This window comes from Nothoprocta perdicaria, unplaced genomic scaffold, assembly GCF_003342845.1.
Source record: "Nothoprocta perdicaria isolate Ctin4 unplaced genomic scaffold, notPer1 scaffold_5, whole genome shotgun sequence".
In the NCBI taxonomy this organism is placed as follows: Eukaryota; Metazoa; Chordata; class Aves; order Tinamiformes; family Tinamidae; genus Nothoprocta; species Nothoprocta perdicaria.
In genome coordinates this window covers 5,104,663-5,124,054 of record NW_020455754.1, presented here as the reverse complement: position 1 = coordinate 5,124,054, position 19,392 = coordinate 5,104,663, and the positions used below count along the sequence as shown (strand labels likewise).

Below are 19,392 nucleotides of genomic sequence, written 5' to 3'. Positions count from 1 at the left end.
CTTGCACCAGAGTGTGTATATTTGTATACGTTTTATAATCTTTTATTTAAAACACAAATTATGGAATTTGGGGCTATGTAACAACATGGAGGATGCACATATCTCATCTGAAGGAAGTGTGTTGGTTTTGGGGTTCTCCGTAAGGGTGGAGAACAAAGGGGGTTCTCCGTAAGGGTGGAGAACAAAGGGGGTTCTCCGTAAGGGTGGAGAACAAAGGAGGTGGATTGATTATGGGGATTTATTTCTCACCGCAATGCAAGGTATAAATTACTCATGCTAATGACTTTGAGCTTTTTCTTTTTTTCTTTTTTTTTAATTGTACCTTCATGCCGTGGTCCATAGCCATGTGCTATTAGCTGTACAGATCAACGTGGACGTAGAATCCATGTTTGCTTTCTCCTGTAGGATTTCATCAAGACTTCTGTTGGGTTCTTGTTTGTTTGAGAGCGGAAGTTTATTAGCTGCTGGTAACCCCACAGATTTCCTAATTTACAGCTCCTATGGGGCTACCTGAGGGATAAGGAGAGAACAGAGGAGAGGGAAAGTTGCCATGGAGCGTGGGACTGAGATGGGTCTGCAGGAAGGTAGGCAAAGTAAGGCAACTACCAAAAGGAGACGTGGAAATGAGGAAAGTCTGAGGGCTGCGAGGTCCARCAGCTCTGCCTCTACCCTGACGGCCATGGAAAAATCAAAATGAAACGTTGAYGATGATTTCACCAAACTGAATGGCTTTAATCTGTTCACAAGGGATGTTGTAAGTGAGTATAAAGGGCAGAATTTTGGAACCTCTGTGTTACTGCTCCTGCCCGCGTGCCCGTTTGGACGTGCGTGTGCTTGGTCATTGGTGGCCCCAATGCTGGCCACTTCCCTGCTGGAAGTGGCCCCTGCACCCCTGCTTCAGCGCAGAGGCACCCAGCACCTGCCTCTGTGCTCAGAGGGACCGGGAAAGGCAAGTCCCGACAAGCACAAAAATGAGCCCATAGRGTGTAATGCACCGGGCAGAAGTTCTGTTTTGAAACCATGACAAGCTTAAACGTTCATTAGCTCCCCTGACTGTGGCTGTGTGGGGTTTTTTTTTTGAGGATTTAAGTAYGCACGTCTTCACAAAGCAAGCAGAGAATAGATCCTTTGTCCTGGATTTGTGTGTATAGATGGACCCTACTGCAGAGGGGTGTCACAGCCTGACCAAGGAGTTGAATTCCAGCCTTAATCTAGTTGCAGCTGCATTCTCATGGCTTCAGGATATACATACATATATATATCATTATGTATATATAGTGATTGAAAAATCCCTCTCTGTTGCTATGTGAGATGGAGTTGCAAGTCTAGAGAGAGAACTAGAAACCAATAGTTAATAAGGGCTAACGCTGCTGAGAGGAAAGGAAAAAAAAACCAGCCGAGCGAGGCAGATGGCTGCCCGGGTGAGGTGGCACTTGGAGAGCAGAGCTGTGCAGGTGCTGCGTGTGACAGTGCAACACGGGGACCTTCCCAGGGCCTGCGTTCGCCTCACACATGAGAGATCAGCAGCCCTGGGGTAACCCAACGCCCCTGCCCTAAAAAGCAGCTGGGCTTTGGGGCACATGTGATGCCTGYCACTGCACTGCTCTGAACACGGGCCTCAGGGGCTGAGCAAGGAGCCCTTTGGCCAGTGGCACGGGGCTGCCACCGAGTGACCTGCCAACACTGGGACAAGTCCCCTCAAGGAAACTACTTTTCCTTCTCTTGTATCAGACAAGGTTGCTTCTATATATAGAGGTTAATTCTCTATTCTATAATTCTGTAGAGAGTATGATGTTGGGAATTTGGCTAACTGCAGCTGAAGAGAATGAGTTTATTAGTGTCTGGAGAAGACACAATTAATCCTTGGCTGCAGCAGGCAGAAGATCAGCAAAAGGGGGCATTAGAGTTTGCATTCAGAACTGTCGTTTCCACTTAGCACAAACTGTGTAATTCCTCATCTTAATTGAATGGCAATACTTGGGGTTTTTTTTCTGCAAACATTTTAATATTTTAGATCAAATAAGGCAGAAATGAGGACTGGAATTTGCTGATTTAGAGCATTTTTTAATAGTAATTCATAAGGTATGTAATTTGCCATGGCCTCTCACACTGCATTGGGGATTCTTGTACAGGATTCACTTTGGAAGCGAATGCAGTTAAGCCGTTCTTTTTGGCATAGGGCCGTGTGCTCTGCTGCATGGTTTTGAGGCTCCGAGAAGTTGCTTAGTGAACATATTCATCCTATAAACTGGTTATATACTGAAATATATATTTCACCCAGACACCTGCACAGAGCTTTCATAGTGGCTGAGAATAGCTGTGTTTGGAGAAGTTGTTCCATTCTTCTCTTTTGGCCAACTCAGATATTTTAATGCTTGCTTAACCACAAAGCCACAATAAAGTGTAGCAATGTTGTCCAACATCCCTGTTCTTAAGTATTGCCCTGGAATCCTTTGTTATGAAATGTTTCCACTTAAAAAAAAAGGAGAATAAAATAAAAGCCACCTCCTACACATGAAAAGAAGTAAAGAAGAGAATGTATTTGCTGCTTGTTCCAGCTTTGCAGGGACTGCGAAAGTTCAGTGACCAAGAGTGATCTTTTGAGAATATTGCTTAAGAATTCTGAAAACTAAATAAGATGAAAAGGAGTCATTTGGTCATAGATACCCCAGGAAATGCCAAAAATGAATAAAATTACATTGTGTTCCTTTTGAACCTTGCTCAGGAGAGATGCCATAGAGTGTCTTTTTCCTTTTTAAAGGTCAATGTGCTGAGGTGTTTGAGGTRGTAGAGCATGGGTGGCTGTGGTTGTGCTGGGGAAGTACCCGCTTTTGGATTTTTCCTTTGTGAAGGTGCAGGGCTGTTCAAACTCACAGAGGGAAGCTGACCTTGAGGAGCTTCCAGCTGCTGCAGACTGGTCTGGTCACTCCCTGGTCATCTTGATTTCCTGGTAGGGTTTGTTGGGAAGCCACGGGAAGAATAAACAGGTTTGCAGCAGCAGGTGGGAATTGCGGGCACCTCTAGGTGCGGAAGAGGATGTGATGCTAGAGAGCAAACAGGAGGATCTTGGCTTGTCTGTTACTAGTAACTGAACTGTCCTTGGGAAAGCAGTGACTTTCTTTTGTCCCCACACTAAAACCACGGGAGTTTGGGTTGTCAGGAGAAGCAGCGTGAAGAGCCTGAGTTGGTAAACGGACTTAGCTTTGGGTAAACAGACTGCAAGAAGGTTCAGTACCATTCGTCTGCAGGTACGGGTGGAATTCCTGGGAGCTTCTYGGGCAGTTGGATAGCTCCTGCTGTGAATTCTCACCTGCTGAATTCCTGCTTGAAGTCTCTTAGGTCCTTAAAAATCCCACCTGCTATGGCAGGATTATAGAGAATGTGATGCTCAAAGATTATAATGCTGTATCAAAGGGAATGAAATCGTAGGGCTCTTTCCACATGGAGCCTCTGGAAGAGAAAGSTATGATCAACAGATCATAAGGAGCCTTTTGTCTTGTGATCTTCTTGGAAACATAGTCTTGAAGCTGCTTTCCTTTTTCTTAGTACATTCAGAGAGGAAACGCCTTAGAAAGCCAAGTAAACGGCTTCTGGAATATGCAGAAGAATATGATCACATATTTGCCCCCAAGAAAAAATCAAAGAAGAGCCAGGAGCAATTGCAGAAGGTAGGTTAAGGCAATTAAGCCCTTCCTGGCTGTTAATCTAGGGCTCTGGTTTGTGTCTTTCTTGCTTGCTGAGTTTTCTTGGGGTGTGCAGTGCTGTGCAGGATAAATGCTTTCATCTCCACGTTTTGCCACGCTAGGTGAATTCTGTGGTGAAGTCTGAATTTGAAGGAGGGCTCCCTGCAAAATTGAGTCCTGGGAGAGATGCCCAACGAGGGCAGAGCCCTTTGGTTTCAACTCCATCTTCAACCAAAGAGTCCCCTCCGGTCCTTGAAGCAGAGTGCTCCCTGTCAGAACTAGGATCCCATTCCACTGATCCCGCTGACCAACTTTTAGGAGGACATTCAGACTTTCCAGAGCTGGTGCTGTCTTCCTCAGATGTTTCCGAAGTTTCTGCTTCTCCAGAAGCAGAGGAGAGATTCCTGAAAACAGGTGAGTTGGGTGTTGTGTGACTCCGCTCCCACAAGTGACCGTGTCACAAGCTTGRTGGAAAATGTTGCTCCTGTCTGAGTGGAAAAAGGTTAAAAACTGTTGATCTGTTTTCTTGCTTTGCTGTGTTCAGTGATTGTTACTGGTGCTTAAAGGAGAGAGGTGAAGTGGGAAGTGGGTGGCCCAGTGAGCTGATTCTCTGCATCTCTGGTTTTAGCATTCTGTAGTATATGACGCCTTCCACTTAAAGACACCATACGCCAGAAGTCACAGAGTGCCCATTTATCCAAATTAAAATAGCCATGAGTCCTTTTCTGAATTCTTGTCATCTTTGCTTGTCTTGTGCTTGCAACAAATTGCGTTATTTTTGGCTTGAAAGAGTCCTGTTTAAACATTTTCAATGTGCATTGACATGTTGCAGTTAATGTGCTAAGTTACTCAAGGAGTGGGCTGACATTTTGGTSTCATGGTGAGCTCAGGAAACTGTAGTACAGAATTCCCCTTGGACCTTCTTTTTATTCTTTTATTGTTATTTCTTTTCAGCAGGGCATTGTGTATGAAGAGAGATGTAAAAGACTGTGCCCCTTTTCAACAAGGTCCATATCAGAGTGCAGCTAACAGTGTGCTCTCTGGTCGTGGCTAAAGAGTGTGCAGGGTTAAGGCCTTGGTGTTCTGGCTCCATGAACTTGGAGGCAAAAAATAAAAATAAACCAAGTGAGAGACTGAACAGGCAGAAAGGTGCAGACACAGGGAAAACAGCCTGTTCTTTTTGTGGGAGGTTGTGAGCAGCAGAAGAGAATGGAAAGTGGAGAAGATTAAAGGAAATCAAAGGGGATGTGAACCCGAGGTTCAGGATGCAGGGGAGCAGTACAGAGCACCGTAGTGGGAGCAGGCAGCCCTCAAGCAGGGGACCCAGAGCTCAAACTGCGGGCAAGGAGACTGCCCTCAGAGGTGATACTGTGAGGTCCCTTCAGGGCCCTGATGCACTCGGTGCACGCAGAGGTGTGTGTCCGAGCAAAGATGGAATCAAGGATGAGAACGGAAGCAGTGAACGGCCTTTGGATTCACTTGCCCTTCCTGCTCATTACACTGTTAGACAGGATCTGGAAGCTGATGCGGGTTGAAACTATTTTTTTTCTCTCTCTTTCTCTCCCCAGGTAGATTTTAGTCAGGATCAGGGCTAAATTCACCACAGTGTGAACACTGGTGTGAGTGGTGGGGCAGTGAGAGCAGGAGGAGGCAGGGCCACACCTGTGGTAGGACTTTTTTATACCAGATCAAAGTGATTCTGAAACTTTTAATCTGAATTGCACTGCGTGAGTGTGTTATCTCATGGCATTAACTTTGTAGTCTGTCTTCTATGTATGGATTTTTTTTTTGTATAAATATTTAATACTGAAGTATGCCTGAAGGTCACAGCAGGTAGAGGTCTTTTTTTTGCGAGAGCTGCACAGATGCAGATAATTGGCATCTCTCCCCAAAGAGCTTATAGTCTATAGCTTATAGGTGAAGCACAGTGAGAGTTTTGAGCTTTTCATTGATATTTATTCATTGGCATTAGTCTGATTAAAGAAATTCCTCGTTTGTCTAACAGAAAGAGTTTTATTGCAGGAAACTTCGAAAGCAAACGTCAGAGGAAGCCCACGAAAAAGCTTCTGGAATCGAATGATCTGGACACTACCTTTATGCCAAAGAAGGAGGAATGGACTCCCCCAAAGAAGGTATTTCCTTTCCAGGGTTGTGAACACTAGGTAGAAAAGGAGCCCAGCTATTACACTCACATATTCTCYTCAGTAAAGCAGGGGCTGTGGTTTTCTGTGGCTGTAGTCCAGGAGGGAAGGTCCACCCTTCCCAAAGGTGTTGGCTGTTGTGTTATGATGAAAAAATCTCTTGGATACCGAGGTGTTCCCCACCCCTCCCCACTTATAATGGGAATTGGGAAGTTCTGGCTGTCAGACATCCTCCCTTTATTGATTTGTGTGGGAAAAGGATCTGCCCAAGTGCTGGCTGGGAAGGTGTGAGCAGAGTGTTCTGGGCAGGGGGTTTCTGTCGCAGGGAATCCCTGTTATGCTTCTCTGTAGCTTGACCTTGAACCGAAGGCTTTGTCCTTTCCTGTCAGATTTCCTCTGAATAATGTTTCYTTCGTTACCCTCCCCAGGGGGCTGGTGAATGGTATGTAAGTGGAGAGCTTGTAGCAGGAGGGAGGCTTGAGCTGTATCGCATATGCAATATGCAATGTTTGAGTCGGATTTTTATTTTTAAATTAAAAAAACACTTTATAATAAACAACAATAATAAACAATAATAATAAACAATTAAAAAGAGTTATTTCAAGTGTTGCACCCATATAAGATTCATCAGTGTCCCTAAGGTTTATTAAGAGCGGTGTTGCTTTCCTTTTCTCTCCCTGTTTGGCACAGTTATGGGTGCAGTAGAGCAGAGGCCAGTGTGTTTCAGTCATAGATGTTAAAGCAAGAGAGAGAGTCTTTAGTCTCCAGTAACTTCCAGAGTATTTAGCAGCCTTTCCAGAAGAGCTCAGGAAGCAGTAGGTGACCATGGGTCACATGGGACACATTCCTTCCTTTCCAGAGACTGTTGACTTTTCCACCTGGAATGTATCAAACACAGAAAGCAAATGTTTTCTTGTACAGTCTCTAATCATTGATGACTTTATGATCTGAAATGCTGCTTGTRTAGTTGTTTGTGAAGGTGCTAAGCGATTGAGGGACGAGCATCTCTGACCTGCATCTGATTACAGCTGGTGAGTTGTGTCTGTGCTGTGTTTTTTGTAGGGCAATCGCCCTTCCGAGAGTGACAGCTCTGAGCTCTATTCTCCAACCCACTTCTCGGACCTGGGAGAAGGTAAGTGAAAGATGGGACCACGGGGACAAACTGTTGACACTGGGTTACAGCCTGGCATGTAGCCYGTATATAAGGTCTTGTGTGTGCTGGCTGGGCTCTCCGAGGGTACTTGCTTCATCTGAGGCAGTGGCAGAAGATAGAGGTACTGTGGTCATTTAGCAAAAGTGCTTTTGTGTATGTCTCCCCTATCGAAAGTAGAAATGCAGGATTCAAAATCACCCTTCAAGATGTTCACTGTTGATTCTTAGTCTGGTGCTTGAAGGAAACCCATCACCATGGGTCCCATACGGTGCAGCGTCTTGCCTGGTGTTGAAAGCAGCCTCAACAGTGGCTGCTCTGTGCAATGAAGAATTATGCAGTTATTCTTGTCTTCTGTGTGTGGTGGTTTGGGATTTATTTATTGATTTATTTTTCTCCTGTATTCACACTCTATCCTGTATTCTCCTGTATTCACACTGGTATCTATTATCAATGCAAAGAGAGCTTTTGGTGCAGTGTTTTGGGAGAAGACATCAAACCAGCATTTCATTAGTAATTTAAACTTTGCGTTAGTACCTTCTTTCTCGCTCTGGAACAGTCTCAGAAAAGTCAGAGTGATGTTTTTGGCAGCTCAAAGAAGCTTAGTCCAATACGAATCGGTGTTGTCCAGGTCTTCTTGATGGCTGCAGGACAGAGGGCAGTGCCTGGAGGCCGATGTCACCCCAGGGTTTACARCCCCAAGGCAGTAGGACCCGGTTTGAAGCTATCAGCAGGAGTGTGGAATGTGCTCATGCTGCCTGTAGCAGGAGAGTTATTTCTGTATTTATCTTGAGTGGTCTTTCTGTCTCATCCCAGCTCCTGAAAAGCTCTTGGAGAAGCAGCGGAAGCGGAAGAGACAGCGCCATCCCTCTGTTGCAATGCACTCCAAGAAGGAGAGGAATGAGGAAGGGCTAGGGGAGGCCCCCCACTCTGAGGTACTGTTGGATTTTCCTTCGTGCTGTGATCTCTGTAACCTGTCTGCCACTTCAGAGCACTGTGCAGAAACAAGGCCAGGGAATCTTTGGCTGTTGTTTCAGCTGGGRCTTTGTCCCACTGATGTAGTGGCATGAACCTGAGGTTGAAGCTGAAGGTACCACCTTGATTTAGTAGCTATTAGATGGTGACTGCTTAACTCTGGCTCAGATTTTAAGCTGCTACTCGGCTCCTTCTCCAGGAGAAGGCCTGTTTGGATCTGACAAACCCAGGTTTTGCCTGGCATTTTGCTTTGCAYGCCAGAAGATCATCTTGCTGTAAAAGGCCTTGTCTGCTGGTGGTGGGAACCTTGCCGTTTTGCATACCAGTATGAGGTGCTTGCCCTATTGGGCTAGGGAGAGCTGCACATCCATGTTGGAGAGGGTGGGGGGGTGTATGTGGCTGCTTGCAGGAGTCCCTCGTTACCCTCTGCCATCCCTCTTCCCACCAGGAAGGGATAATTGGGGCAGCCTCCTTCTACTGCACCCCAGCAGAAATGTCGCACAAATATCTCTGACAAGCACATTTTGCCTTTTAGGAATGAGCCAGGTATCACCAAGTGTAGGGGAAGCAAGACTTTTCCTGGGAGAGGCAGGACAACCCTGGGCCTCCCACCATCACCTCTCCTCCAGTTGAGCAGCAGGCTGTTCTGTCAGGATAGTCAGTATGTATTTCAGGAGCTGATTATAGATACACACACATATATATATATATATATACACTGTTATATTTGTTACTGTTCTACAACTTCCAGCAGAGCACAAGCAGCACACACTTGTCTGAGCGGTGCCAGCCGCCCTGCTGTGTGTGGCTCCTGCTTTTTGAGAAGGGCATTGCTGGTGGGGATGATAATTCTGAGGTTGGGGCAATGCCCCTGGGCTGGGCAGTCCCTCCTGTGCTGCTGTAGCACACAGGCCATTCTGTTGTTCCTCAACTGTGCTCACCTGGAATCGTGTTTCAAGAAACCTATACTAATATGTTTGCCGATGCTGGGGGGTAGTTGACACTGTTAGACACCCACGAAGATGCTGGTTTAGCTCACAGTGAGCAAGTTACGCATGTGTCTTCTATAGGGCAGAAATAAGGGAGCAGTTCAGAGCTCCAGGGTAGCAAGGCCAAAGATCCAAGTGTCTCATTGTTCACTGCAGAGGAAGCTCGGACAATCTGCCTGTCTGCAGCAGTCTAAGGCATCTGTATTGAGTACGTGAAGTTGGGTAACATCAGTGCTTGACACTTCTCTTACCAGCATCCATTTCCCTATTGTTTGTGGGTCTCGTGAGCCATTTGGCTTAGATGGGTGCTGGTGAGTATTGGGAACTGTGGAGATTCAGTTACATTTTCACTTGGAATTCAGACCATGCTGGTCCCTAAGTGACTGTCCACACACCAGGCAAGGAGACCCCCTTTCTGCTGAATGGTGCTGAAAGAAATAGATGGTCTGATGATACAGCAAAATGAAGCCTTGGATCCAGCTGCTTTCAGAGGAAAAGAGGGCAGAGGAAAGCTTGCCCACCTGGGCTGAAGTAGGCAACTTTCTCTGACCCTGCCTGTCGATGGAGCCAGAAATACAAGTTCACAACATCAGGGAAGCGAGAGACTGAGAGGAGGGGATGGAAAATGCTGTTGAAATGGTTGTCAGGGTTGTGAGCCAAGGTCGGGCTGTGCCAAAGAACAGGCCAGGCTCTGGAGGATGTTACCAGATGCAGCAGCAGAAATAGCTCTGGAAGAAGACCCAGGATGAGACCTGCCCTCTGTAGGAGGTATGTAGTTTTACAGTGCTCACACATTGGGTAGGGGAGAAGGGAGTAGCGTGACAGGTTCTTTTGAGTCACGGCCTTGGATGGCAATTTCCATCTGCCTGTTCCCAAAGCAGTTATCTGGCCTTGCCTGTCTTATCGGCTCTGGCATTCCCTACCCAACGTGGATGTAGGAAGCTTTAATTCAAATAAGGCTTGGGTTTCTGTTTGCAAATTGACCAGATATTTGCAAAATGTAGCGCAAAAAAGGATGGATTTAGACTGAAAAGATTTGGGCTAAGGCATGCTGTGCCACACTGAGCAGTTTTGCTACCAGCTACTGCTGGAGATGGGGTTGCTGGTTAATGTTACATAACCCTAGGTGCATTTTGTTCTGCCAGTCCATCCGCGTGGCGAGCATCAGGGTTCCAAATAAGCAGTCCCAGAAGCTGAGAGCCAGAAGCTTAGAACGATGACCCTCTTCAAAATCCCCCGTGCAGCAAGGCTGAATCTCTACCAGTTCTCTGGTGTCCTTCATCCGATCAGGAGTGTATCCATTAAGGCACCCTGTATCTCCTGAGGTGGGTCCTCAGTGCCCCTAGGGGAGCGGAGCTCACCGGGWGTCTGTGGCGCTGGGGCCCCAGAGCGAGCAGGAGCAGGAGCAGGGGCTGACCTTGTTTGCCGGTGCCTGTAGCTCATTAACCCTGCTCTTGTTCTCTGTTACAGTGACCCCTGCAACCCCGAGGTCACTGCTGAGCTGAGCAGAAGAGGGAGCACCAATGTAGGAGTAGGAGGACCTGAGCTGTACCCAGGTCTCCAGTGCTGCTCCTGGAGCTGCAGGCTGATGTGGAAGAGAGGGCTCTCAATGCACTCTATGCATGCAGGCTCGAAGCAGAAGTAATCACCTGAATTTTAGGGCACTGCATCCAGCCTTTGGGCGAGAGTGCTGTCTTATGACAGACTGTGGCCTTGCTAGCGGAAGGAAGGCTGCAGGGACAGGGATGTCACAGGGAGCACTTGAAGATGCTACTGAGTATAGAGGCAAAGGCACCAGTAGTGTTGTTAGCTGTTCCTTAAGCAGTGTGGTAGAGACCTTTYGTGTCCCTCCAGCAGGGCTGTGTTAGGGTGACACAGCTTCAGTGCCCTTTCYCAGCCTTCCCCCAGGCTGTAGAGCTGCTGGCCTTCAAGTGTGTTTGTAATAGGCTGTAAGGTTGTACACTGTGTGGTATAAGGAGTTGGCAGTAATTTGTAGCCAGGAATGTGCCTTTTTATGCTCAATAAAGGAAGTTGATACCATTCATCTTTGCATTGTGTGTTTTAATGTACCATCAGTGCATCTGTGCTTCACTGCTCCACAGAACTCACATGGCTTTAAAATATCCCCAAATGAAAGCATACTGTTGCATGCAAAGAATGAAACACAGCAAAGGAAGCAGCTTTATCTGACCAGGACACCAACTCCAAGTTCTTTCCACTTAAGGACACAAAACTTTCCCCAAATTTGTTTCGCCAGGCTAATTGTTTGTCCAGAGTGTATCTAATTCAGCTTGCAAGCTGTGTTCACATTCCTTCTAGCGTTAGTGGCACAACATTTCTGATGGGTATTCTCCCATACGGAAACTAGTGTCAGGCTCTGTCTCCTGATTGCTTTTTGGATACCCAGTCCTGGGCATCCTCAAGTGTATTGAGAGTCATTGCTACTTTAGACAGGAGTTTGAATTCCTGACAAGGTCTCTGAAGTGAACAGTACACATCTGGATAGACACTGGGAATGGTTGTGTGACCACAGGGGGATGTGGTGGCTAGTCCCTGGAATCTCCTGGTTACAGCACAGTGCTGTGGTCTGGGTGATTAAAAACAAAACAAAACAAAAAACAAAACAAAAAAAAAAACCAACAAAACAAAAAAAAAAGGCAGACTTGTAAAATGTTCTTGCTCAAAGCACTTAGCCAGTTCCTAAGCAATATATTGGTGCAGTGATGAAAGTCCTGTAGGGCTTCCCCTCTATGGAGTTTTGGCTGGAGCTCATAAAAGACTGCAGAAATATTGYCTAGACTGTATCTAAAAGCACAGGAGACTTCCATGTGAAATCATCTGTTTTGATGAAGGTGAAGGATGTTCTGCCATGTGCAAGTGTCTAATACAGCTGCTGCTCTTCTTCTCTTGAGCAGTGTCTGGGCAGGTTCATGTGCATGTGAAAGGGCATCCTTCCACCTCAGGAAATGCTGTGGCCTCTTTGCAGGATCTGCCAGCGTGGCCCACGTGGCTGCAATTGAGTCTCCGTTATGCAAAGTCCCCTTGTTTTTCTCTTGGCTCTCTTAGGTGTTGCACTCAGTACTGTCACAGTCACCTGTGTGTCAAGTAGTTACTATAGACTTGCCACCTCGGGCAGGAGGGGTGGTGTGAATGTCCTGCTTTGCTGTTCATATTRGGGCAGGCCTGCTAATTGCTAGCACTTGTGGAGGTGTAGCATGCAGGGACAGTACAAGCTGAGAAGCGTCTGAAGAAAATCAGTTCGTTTGGTGGGTGAAACCTGCAGTAAAGATGGTTTGAAGGTTCTCGCTTGCATTTGCAGCATGAGCAGACATCATGATCTGGGGCACCTCTGTGCTGTCTGGTGCAGGGCGTGATTTTCAGACTCTTCCAGCCTGCCTAGTTTGTTTCTATACAGGTTAACCTTTGTTCCACAACCATGACTTTTCCACTTTCAGAGAGGGGATATACGTAACAGAGTAGTTGTATTGAATGTGTGTGCATTTTGAATGATTTAACAAGCTAAGAGCTCTTTTCTTCCCTTCCTTAAAGCTTTTGKTGGGACTGAATAGGGGTGTCTACCAGGGTGGGTAACAGCCTGTAGTGCAGTTTGCAGGCTGACTGCCAAACCTGAGTGTATTTGATAGTCCAATTTGCAAGTCAGGACAGGAAATACTGACAGCCTAAATTTTGGATTTTTTTTTTAAAGGGAGAGACATCAGTTCACGGGACTGCTGCAAGCCCCAAAGAGGGCAATGAAGAAGGGTCTGAGAATGACCACGGAGTGCCTTCGTCCAAAAGGATGCAGGGGGAGCGCGGAGGAGGAGCAGCTCTCAAGGAAAATGTCTGTCAGGTAATGTCCTTGAAGGGATGTCTGAAACTTTACCACCCTCCAGCTTTCTCATGTAAACTCTGGCATGCACCAGTCCCCCTGCTAACTAGGTAGCCATGAGGCACATAAAGATTTAACCTGCTTTTTGTGCACTTGGGGAAGCTTTGACTGCTCTAGAGCTCRTAACACCCCTTGTTCTGAACTGAGCCTTCCCTCTGTGAGCGTGTCTCATTCTCCTAAAAGTTAAGCATGTGAGAAAGGAAAACGTGACCAACGTATGACTTATTTTAGCTGATGCACAGCAGCAGGGACCATGTAGCTAGGGCAGTGGTGCAGAAACCACCCCAATTTTCTGGAGCAAGGAGAGCTCAGGCGCTTCCTGCAGCATCCCTGCTGGAGCCTACCGGATGCTGGGTTGCTGCTGCTCTCCATGCCTCGGTGGGAATGGGAATTGCTCGGAGCTGATGTTCTGCTTCCTTCCCTGCAGATCTGCGAGAAGCCAGGGGAGTTGCTGCTGTGCGAGGCGCAGTGCTGTGGTGCTTTCCACCTGCAGTGCCTTGGGCTCTCCGAGATGCCAAAGGGCAAGTTCATCTGCAATGAGTGTTCCACAGGTATGGCAGCCTTCGGGASAGCAGGACGGGGGGCTCCCTGTGTGCACGCCTGGCGCTTTTTCACTGCAGTGTTTATGCCTGCAGTAGGGCCATTAACTGCCTCTCAGTTCTCTGCTTATCGACTTAAATGTGTGATGATGGTTTTCCAATTAACTGGTCTCATTCCGGAACAAATGTTCTTCAGGCAGGTGGGTTAGGAAGAAGGGAATGTTCAGAGTCTGGTGGGAAAGAGAAGGGGGAATTTTATATCTGATATTAGAGAGAAAAGAGCAGTAGGGAAGGATGAGTCCAGGGCAAGCTGGAAAGTGGGAAATATCAAAGTGAAATGGTTGATTTTTCTTTCCTCTTCCTTCAGCTCCAGGCAGCGTTCACAGTTCTAATGATGTTTGTCTCTGTTTGGAGCAGCAGTGCAGCTGCAGGCACAAGCAGCCTGCTGCAGCGTGCTGTGCTTTGGGACCGTGCAGTGGGCTGGGAAGCCGCACGGTGCTAACGTAGCTCAACAGCAGCAACCATGGCCGGTCCCTTGGCTCTGCTCTGTGGCTGGCATCACCTCTGCTGCTCTTTCTGCAGGGGTCCACACCTGCTTTGTGTGCAAGAGCAGCGGGGAAGACGTGAAGCGGTGCTTGCTGCCCCTCTGCGGGAAGTATTACCACGAGGAGTGCATACAGAAGTACCCGCCCACGGTGCTGCAGAACAAGGGCTTCCGATGCTCCCTGCACATATGTATGACCTGTCACGCTGCTAACCCCACCAACATCTCCGCGTCTAAAGGTACTGCAGTTCTCCAGAGTGCAAATGGGAGGCGATCAGAACCCCTGCTCTTTATGTTTCACAGAACCCCTGCTCTTTATGTTTCACAGAACCCCTGCTCTTTATGTTTCACGTCTGCTGTGCTGTTACATGGTGCACTAGTTGTTGGGATTGATTTTCTGTCCTAGCCACACTGCAAATGCTCCATGCACTTGCTGGGCAGCAGCTCCTCTCCAGGGAGCAGGGAGGAGGGGTCGGATGAGGTTCCTGCTCATCAGCACCTCTGATGGCCAGAGGCAGCAACTAAAATGTTCTTGTCTGTCCAGATACTTGGCTGTCTGCACGTCCAGCGATGTCACGTTCCTTTCTRGGCTTTGCTTAAGTCTCTGGATCTGTGCAGGCTCTCACGTTTCTCCTACTTACTTTTCACTCTTGCTAGTGCTGCAGTCAGTGCCTGTTTAGCTGTCAAGGCAATGGTGCAGAAAACAGCGTAGTACTGATTTTTGGTATTGTTTTCTTATTTATTTTTTTTAATGCAAATTCATCTTGTAGTGACACTCGTGGGTTAAGCTTCTCAGGCAAATATTTGTTTGAGCTGTTCACAGCGGTGCTTTGGCCTTTTTATTTCCCTCTGATTAAACCTAAAACATTTCTATGTGTCTTTTATATTTGCTTCCAAAAATGCCTGTCTTTAAATTCTCCGTATCTTAATACTGGTGACAATAATAATAATAGCTGTGTTTTTATCCTTGAACTCTGCTATGCCTGTCCTTTATTTCCATATACTGATACTTACTGTAATAGAAGTCACCAGGGCCCCTCAAGCCCACAACTGATCCCTTCTCCGCTGAATRTTTGCCTTGTGTTTTTCTGTCTTCTTAATGGGCAAATTTACCCCTTTCCTCTGATTTCTTCTCCCTGTTAATAATCTCCTGTGAGGAATTGAACAGAAGCACTGAGCAGTTTTGACTAAGTTAGATTTTAATACTCTCTAAATTCTCTGCTCTGGAGTTTGGTAGTAAAATAGTGAGGTGAGTGATGATGTTTTCAAAAGCAGCACAGATTGTTTTCCTGATGTTCAGTTAAGCACTTGGATAACCCTCTCTCTAGCTGCTCTCTGAACTGATTAGCTAATTCTGTGTGTGATAGCAGTGTTAGTCTGTGTGCTCTTGAACTGTATCTGAACCACATACTTCTAAAGAATAGATTTTCACTTCTGTATAATAGGTTTTGTTACAGTAAATAATTTGATGAAAGCTAATGAGTATGATGCGGTTATCTATAAAAATTAAAAGTGGATTTCTATTTCCAAAGATCACCTACGGTTGCTTGTTTGGTCCTCATATGCTACCAGAGACTAGTTTAGAGGAGAAAGGAAAACTTGGCTTCCCTTGGAGGCTCACTGTGTTTCCCACGCGTTGGTGCTAGGTCGCCTGATGCGCTGCGTGCGCTGCCCGGTCGCCTACCACTCCAACGACTTCTGCCTTGCTGCTGGCTCCGTGGTCCTCGCCTCCAACAGCATCATCTGCCCCAACCACTTCACAGCGCGGAGGGGCTGCCGCAACCACGAGCACGTCAACGTCAGCTGGTGCTTTGTCTGCTCAGAAGGTGAGACCATCTGCGCCAGGTCTGCTGGCACTGAGCAAGGCCCCGGTGTAAATGATAAACAGGAACAGAAACACCATCAGAAGAGCTCATTTCAACAGGTAGATGCTTTGCTGTGCACAGAGTGCCAGTGAAAATGGAAGAGAACRGGTTGTCTTCATATCCATCTCCATAGAAATCTAACTTCATCTAGGAATTTTTCCAGGTCCTTACAGAGGTTCTTTGTGCAATAGAAGTATGGAATGAGCTTCAGGCTGTTTTATTCTGTCTGTAAATGTAGAGGCCAGTGTTTCTGCCTGCTGACTCTGTTAAATATCTGCTGTTCTTTTGTAGGGGGCAGCCTTTTATGCTGCGAGTCGTGCCCGGCTGCCTTTCACCGTGAGTGTCTAAACATTGAGATGCCAGAGGGAAGCTGGTATTGTAATGACTGCAAGGCAGGCAAAAAGCCACGCTACAAGGAAGTAGTCTGGGTGAAAGTTGGGCGCTACAGGTAGGTGAAGGCAGAAGAAACTTGTCCCCGTTCCTTCTCCATGYGGTGGTCGTGGCATCCAAGACGAGAAGCTGCTCCTCCTTGTAGGGTGCAGTGCAGCAGTCTCTGACTTGCTTCCATGCATGCAGCTGCTGGTAAAGTGCATGTTTTCCTCCTCCTATAGTTTTCTTTACCTGCCAGCTTGGGTGATTGTCCTCACACCAGTGTTTTCCTGTGCCTCTCAACCCAGYAGCTGCATGTGAGCCCACTGCAAATGAGGAGGTCAAGGTTTCATCTGCCTTTCCCTCTGCAGGTGGTGGCCAGCTGAGATTTGCCACCCCAGGACAATTCCCGTCAACATCCAGAAGATGAAACACGACATTGGCGAATTCCCTGTGCTCTTCTTTGGCTCCAACGACTACCTGTGGACACACCAGGCCCGTGTGTTCCCTTACATGGAAGGTGATGTCAGCAGCAAAGACAAGATGGGGAAAGGTGTGGATGGCATATACAAGAAAGGTAACTCCTCTCAATCCGCAACGACTTCATGTTCTGTTTCTCCTCTTTCCCGTGTGGAGAGGTGGTGTTCTCATGAGAGAGACTGAGATCTTTTGGAGCTCGAGTTAACTAAATTGGCTAAGTAAACTGCTTTTTACTTATCATCCTGTCCATCCAAAATTTTCAAAGGTCTGAGTTCATGCAGGATGTGCAGATCTTGAACTCTTCTCTAGCTCTGCCAGAGCTGCCCTAAGCCAAGCTGCTGCTCTGTCAACTTCGCTGTGTCTAATACAGTCATTATCTATGATAAAAATGTAATTTTAAATATAGCTGCTGACACGTCTTCATAATAAAAGCAGGCAAAGCTAGCTGAGGGTTTGGATGCCTCATCACCTGCAGGCAAGTCCCTTACTGGAAGTCTTTCCTTCCTGCCCGTCTCGTGCACAGCTCTGCTGGGGAGCTTTGCCTGAGAGGGTGCGAGGTGCCCTTGTGAACACCCTGCGGCTCCGTGTTGCTGGTGGAGCTGTCGGATCGCGGTTGCTGCTGAGCTTCCCTGTGAAAGTCCAGCTCAGACACTTTTGGGCCTTTTGCAGAAATAGTGCTCCAGCAAACAGGGAGACAGGCTTTGCCCATACAGAGAGTGCAAGGGACTGAGCTTTGCACATGGGGTGGACGTGCACAGCCTGTCTTCAGGTGAGCAGAGAGACTTCCTAATAACACACACCGTTCTTTTCACTTAGCTCTCCAGGAAGCTGCAGTGAGATTTGAGGAGTTGAAGGCACAGAAAGAACTGAGGCAGCTTCAGGAAGACAAAAAGAATGACAAGAAACCTCCTCCCTACAAACACATCAAGGTGAGGGCAAGTGTGGGGGGACAGGTGCAGAAGTCGAGTGTTGAGCTATCAGTGCAGGTGATTTACAGGTATACAGAAACATTTCTACTGTTTGCACATCTGGCTGCATTTGAAGGTTGCTTTGGTCCCACTGGCATCTTCAGACATGCTGCACAGAAAGGATTCAGGTATCCACAGTGCTGTATGGAAGCTGGACACCAGTAATAGAGGTACTCTGATTTACTGGAACAGACCTGGACATCTCTGTTCCATGTCAGTTGTGTGGTGTGAAAGAAGCGTCTCTCTTCCTTGGGGACTTAAGGGAGAGCACTAGTACGATGAACAGTGTGCCCAAGAACCATGTGCTACTGGTGCAAGGTGGCCTTCCCACATGGTGTGGGGAAGCAGATGGATTGAGGTACAGTGGAGTAGAGCCGTGGGGAATATGGTAACCCAACCTGGAGCTTGGTAGTATCTTGTGTCATCTCTTGTGTCTCAGGGTTTTCTGTATCCATTGCTGATCAAACAGAACCACTAAAGCAGATGTATCAGTTGGAATATCAACCTTTCTGCAGAGTTTTGGGGAGCTGTTCAGATTTAGGGTTGTGTTTTGAGATAGATTTGGAGCAGTAAAAGAGAAGAGTACTACAAGGTGGAGGTGACTGAGAGGGAGAGGTARGGCTGAGGAGGTTCAGGCACATGAAGTGTGGGCCTCAAGTGGGTGGGAGGTGTGGAGAGCAGCGTGATCAGCAAACTAGGGACATGGAGAGTGTGTTCTTTCTTAAATYGCCGCCTCCTTTTCCTTTTTTTTTGTTTTTTGTTTTTTTGTGACAAATATGAAAGTTGAGCAAATTGCTGGCCTTTCTGTTTCTAGCTGGGGTTTCTAGGCAGGCAGGTAGATCCTGCCTGGCTTACTGAGCAGTGTGAAGAACACAACTGCTCGCTGTGGCACTGTGCCAGCAGCACGGGCCAGGCGGCTCCAGTGCTGGAAATCMTGTTTCTCATTAAAGGTATTTTTAAGTCTGCCTCTGGCTGCAACACAAAGAAATTGTGGAGGCGTTTTGGAGCCTTTTGGATAGTCTTTTAATATAAATAATAATAGTGATGGCCATTAGCCATGACAGTTGTTCTTCTGAGGTCTGAGTACAGGCTGTTTGTGAGAGAAAGGAAGCTGTTTGCAGGAGCACCATGAGTTAGGCAGGGCTTTAGGGTGGAATGGAGAAGGTAGCTATGTCCACTCCGTTACCTGGCCTTCCAAGAAGCTCAGCTCCAGGACTAACCGGCACAGGAGACTGCTGCAAAGTACCCTTGTGACAGCAGGATTAGGGTCGTGGCTTGTCCGACTGGAATTGTCCATTCCAAGCTTGGGAACTGGTTTTGTGCCGGTCATATCTGAGATTAGGGCCCTTTGTGTTGGGAGGGTGATCTTGCTTAGAAAGGGTTTGAGCAGCAGTGCCAGAGCCAGCAATGGCACCTCTGGCTGCCGAGTGCTGAGCGGTCCTAGTTCTGTGAGTGTCTCACATCACTGTTGAAGTGACAAGTTAACTGCTTAGGTAAGAGATGAGAAGCAGCAGTGGAGAGGAACACAGAGCACCAAGGGAGGTCACAGATGGGAGGCAGGAGTAGGAGGAAGAGACTGCAATAATAGGAAGAAGAGACTGCATGTGTTAAAGAGATTAACCTGGGGTGTCTGATTGATTTGCTTTTAAACAAAGAAAGAGGATAAGACCTAGGCCAGCCTGTGGCAGGCTGCCAGGGCAGGAGTTTTGCTGTGTGGGTGGGACTTGAGAAATTGTGTCTGGGCTGAAATAGCTTTGCTAAACCATTCCCTCCTTCATGTTCTTGGTAGAAGAAAGGGAC

General features: G+C 47.2%; 1 protein-coding gene across 1 annotated transcript in view; it reads left to right on the top strand.

The window, feature by feature from the left end:
• The window catches only part of NSD1 (nuclear receptor binding SET domain protein 1), a 40,058-nt gene that overhangs the window by 7,706 nt on the left and 12,960 nt on the right, over positions 1-19,392 (top strand). Inside the window, exons 4-15 of the mRNA XM_026047439.1 lie at positions 3,547-3,668; positions 3,806-4,097; positions 5,706-5,815; positions 6,887-6,956; positions 7,791-7,909; positions 12,645-12,788; positions 13,255-13,378; positions 13,949-14,149; positions 15,557-15,736; positions 16,067-16,223; positions 16,516-16,721; positions 17,441-17,553. Coding sequence (XP_025903224.1) covers positions 3,547-3,668; positions 3,806-4,097; positions 5,706-5,815; positions 6,887-6,956; positions 7,791-7,909; positions 12,645-12,788; positions 13,255-13,378; positions 13,949-14,149; positions 15,557-15,736; positions 16,067-16,223; positions 16,516-16,721; positions 17,441-17,553 — 1,838 coding nt within the window. The remainder of the gene's footprint in view (positions 1-3,546; positions 3,669-3,805; positions 4,098-5,705; positions 5,816-6,886; positions 6,957-7,790; positions 7,910-12,644; positions 12,789-13,254; positions 13,379-13,948; positions 14,150-15,556; positions 15,737-16,066; positions 16,224-16,515; positions 16,722-17,440; positions 17,554-19,392) is intronic.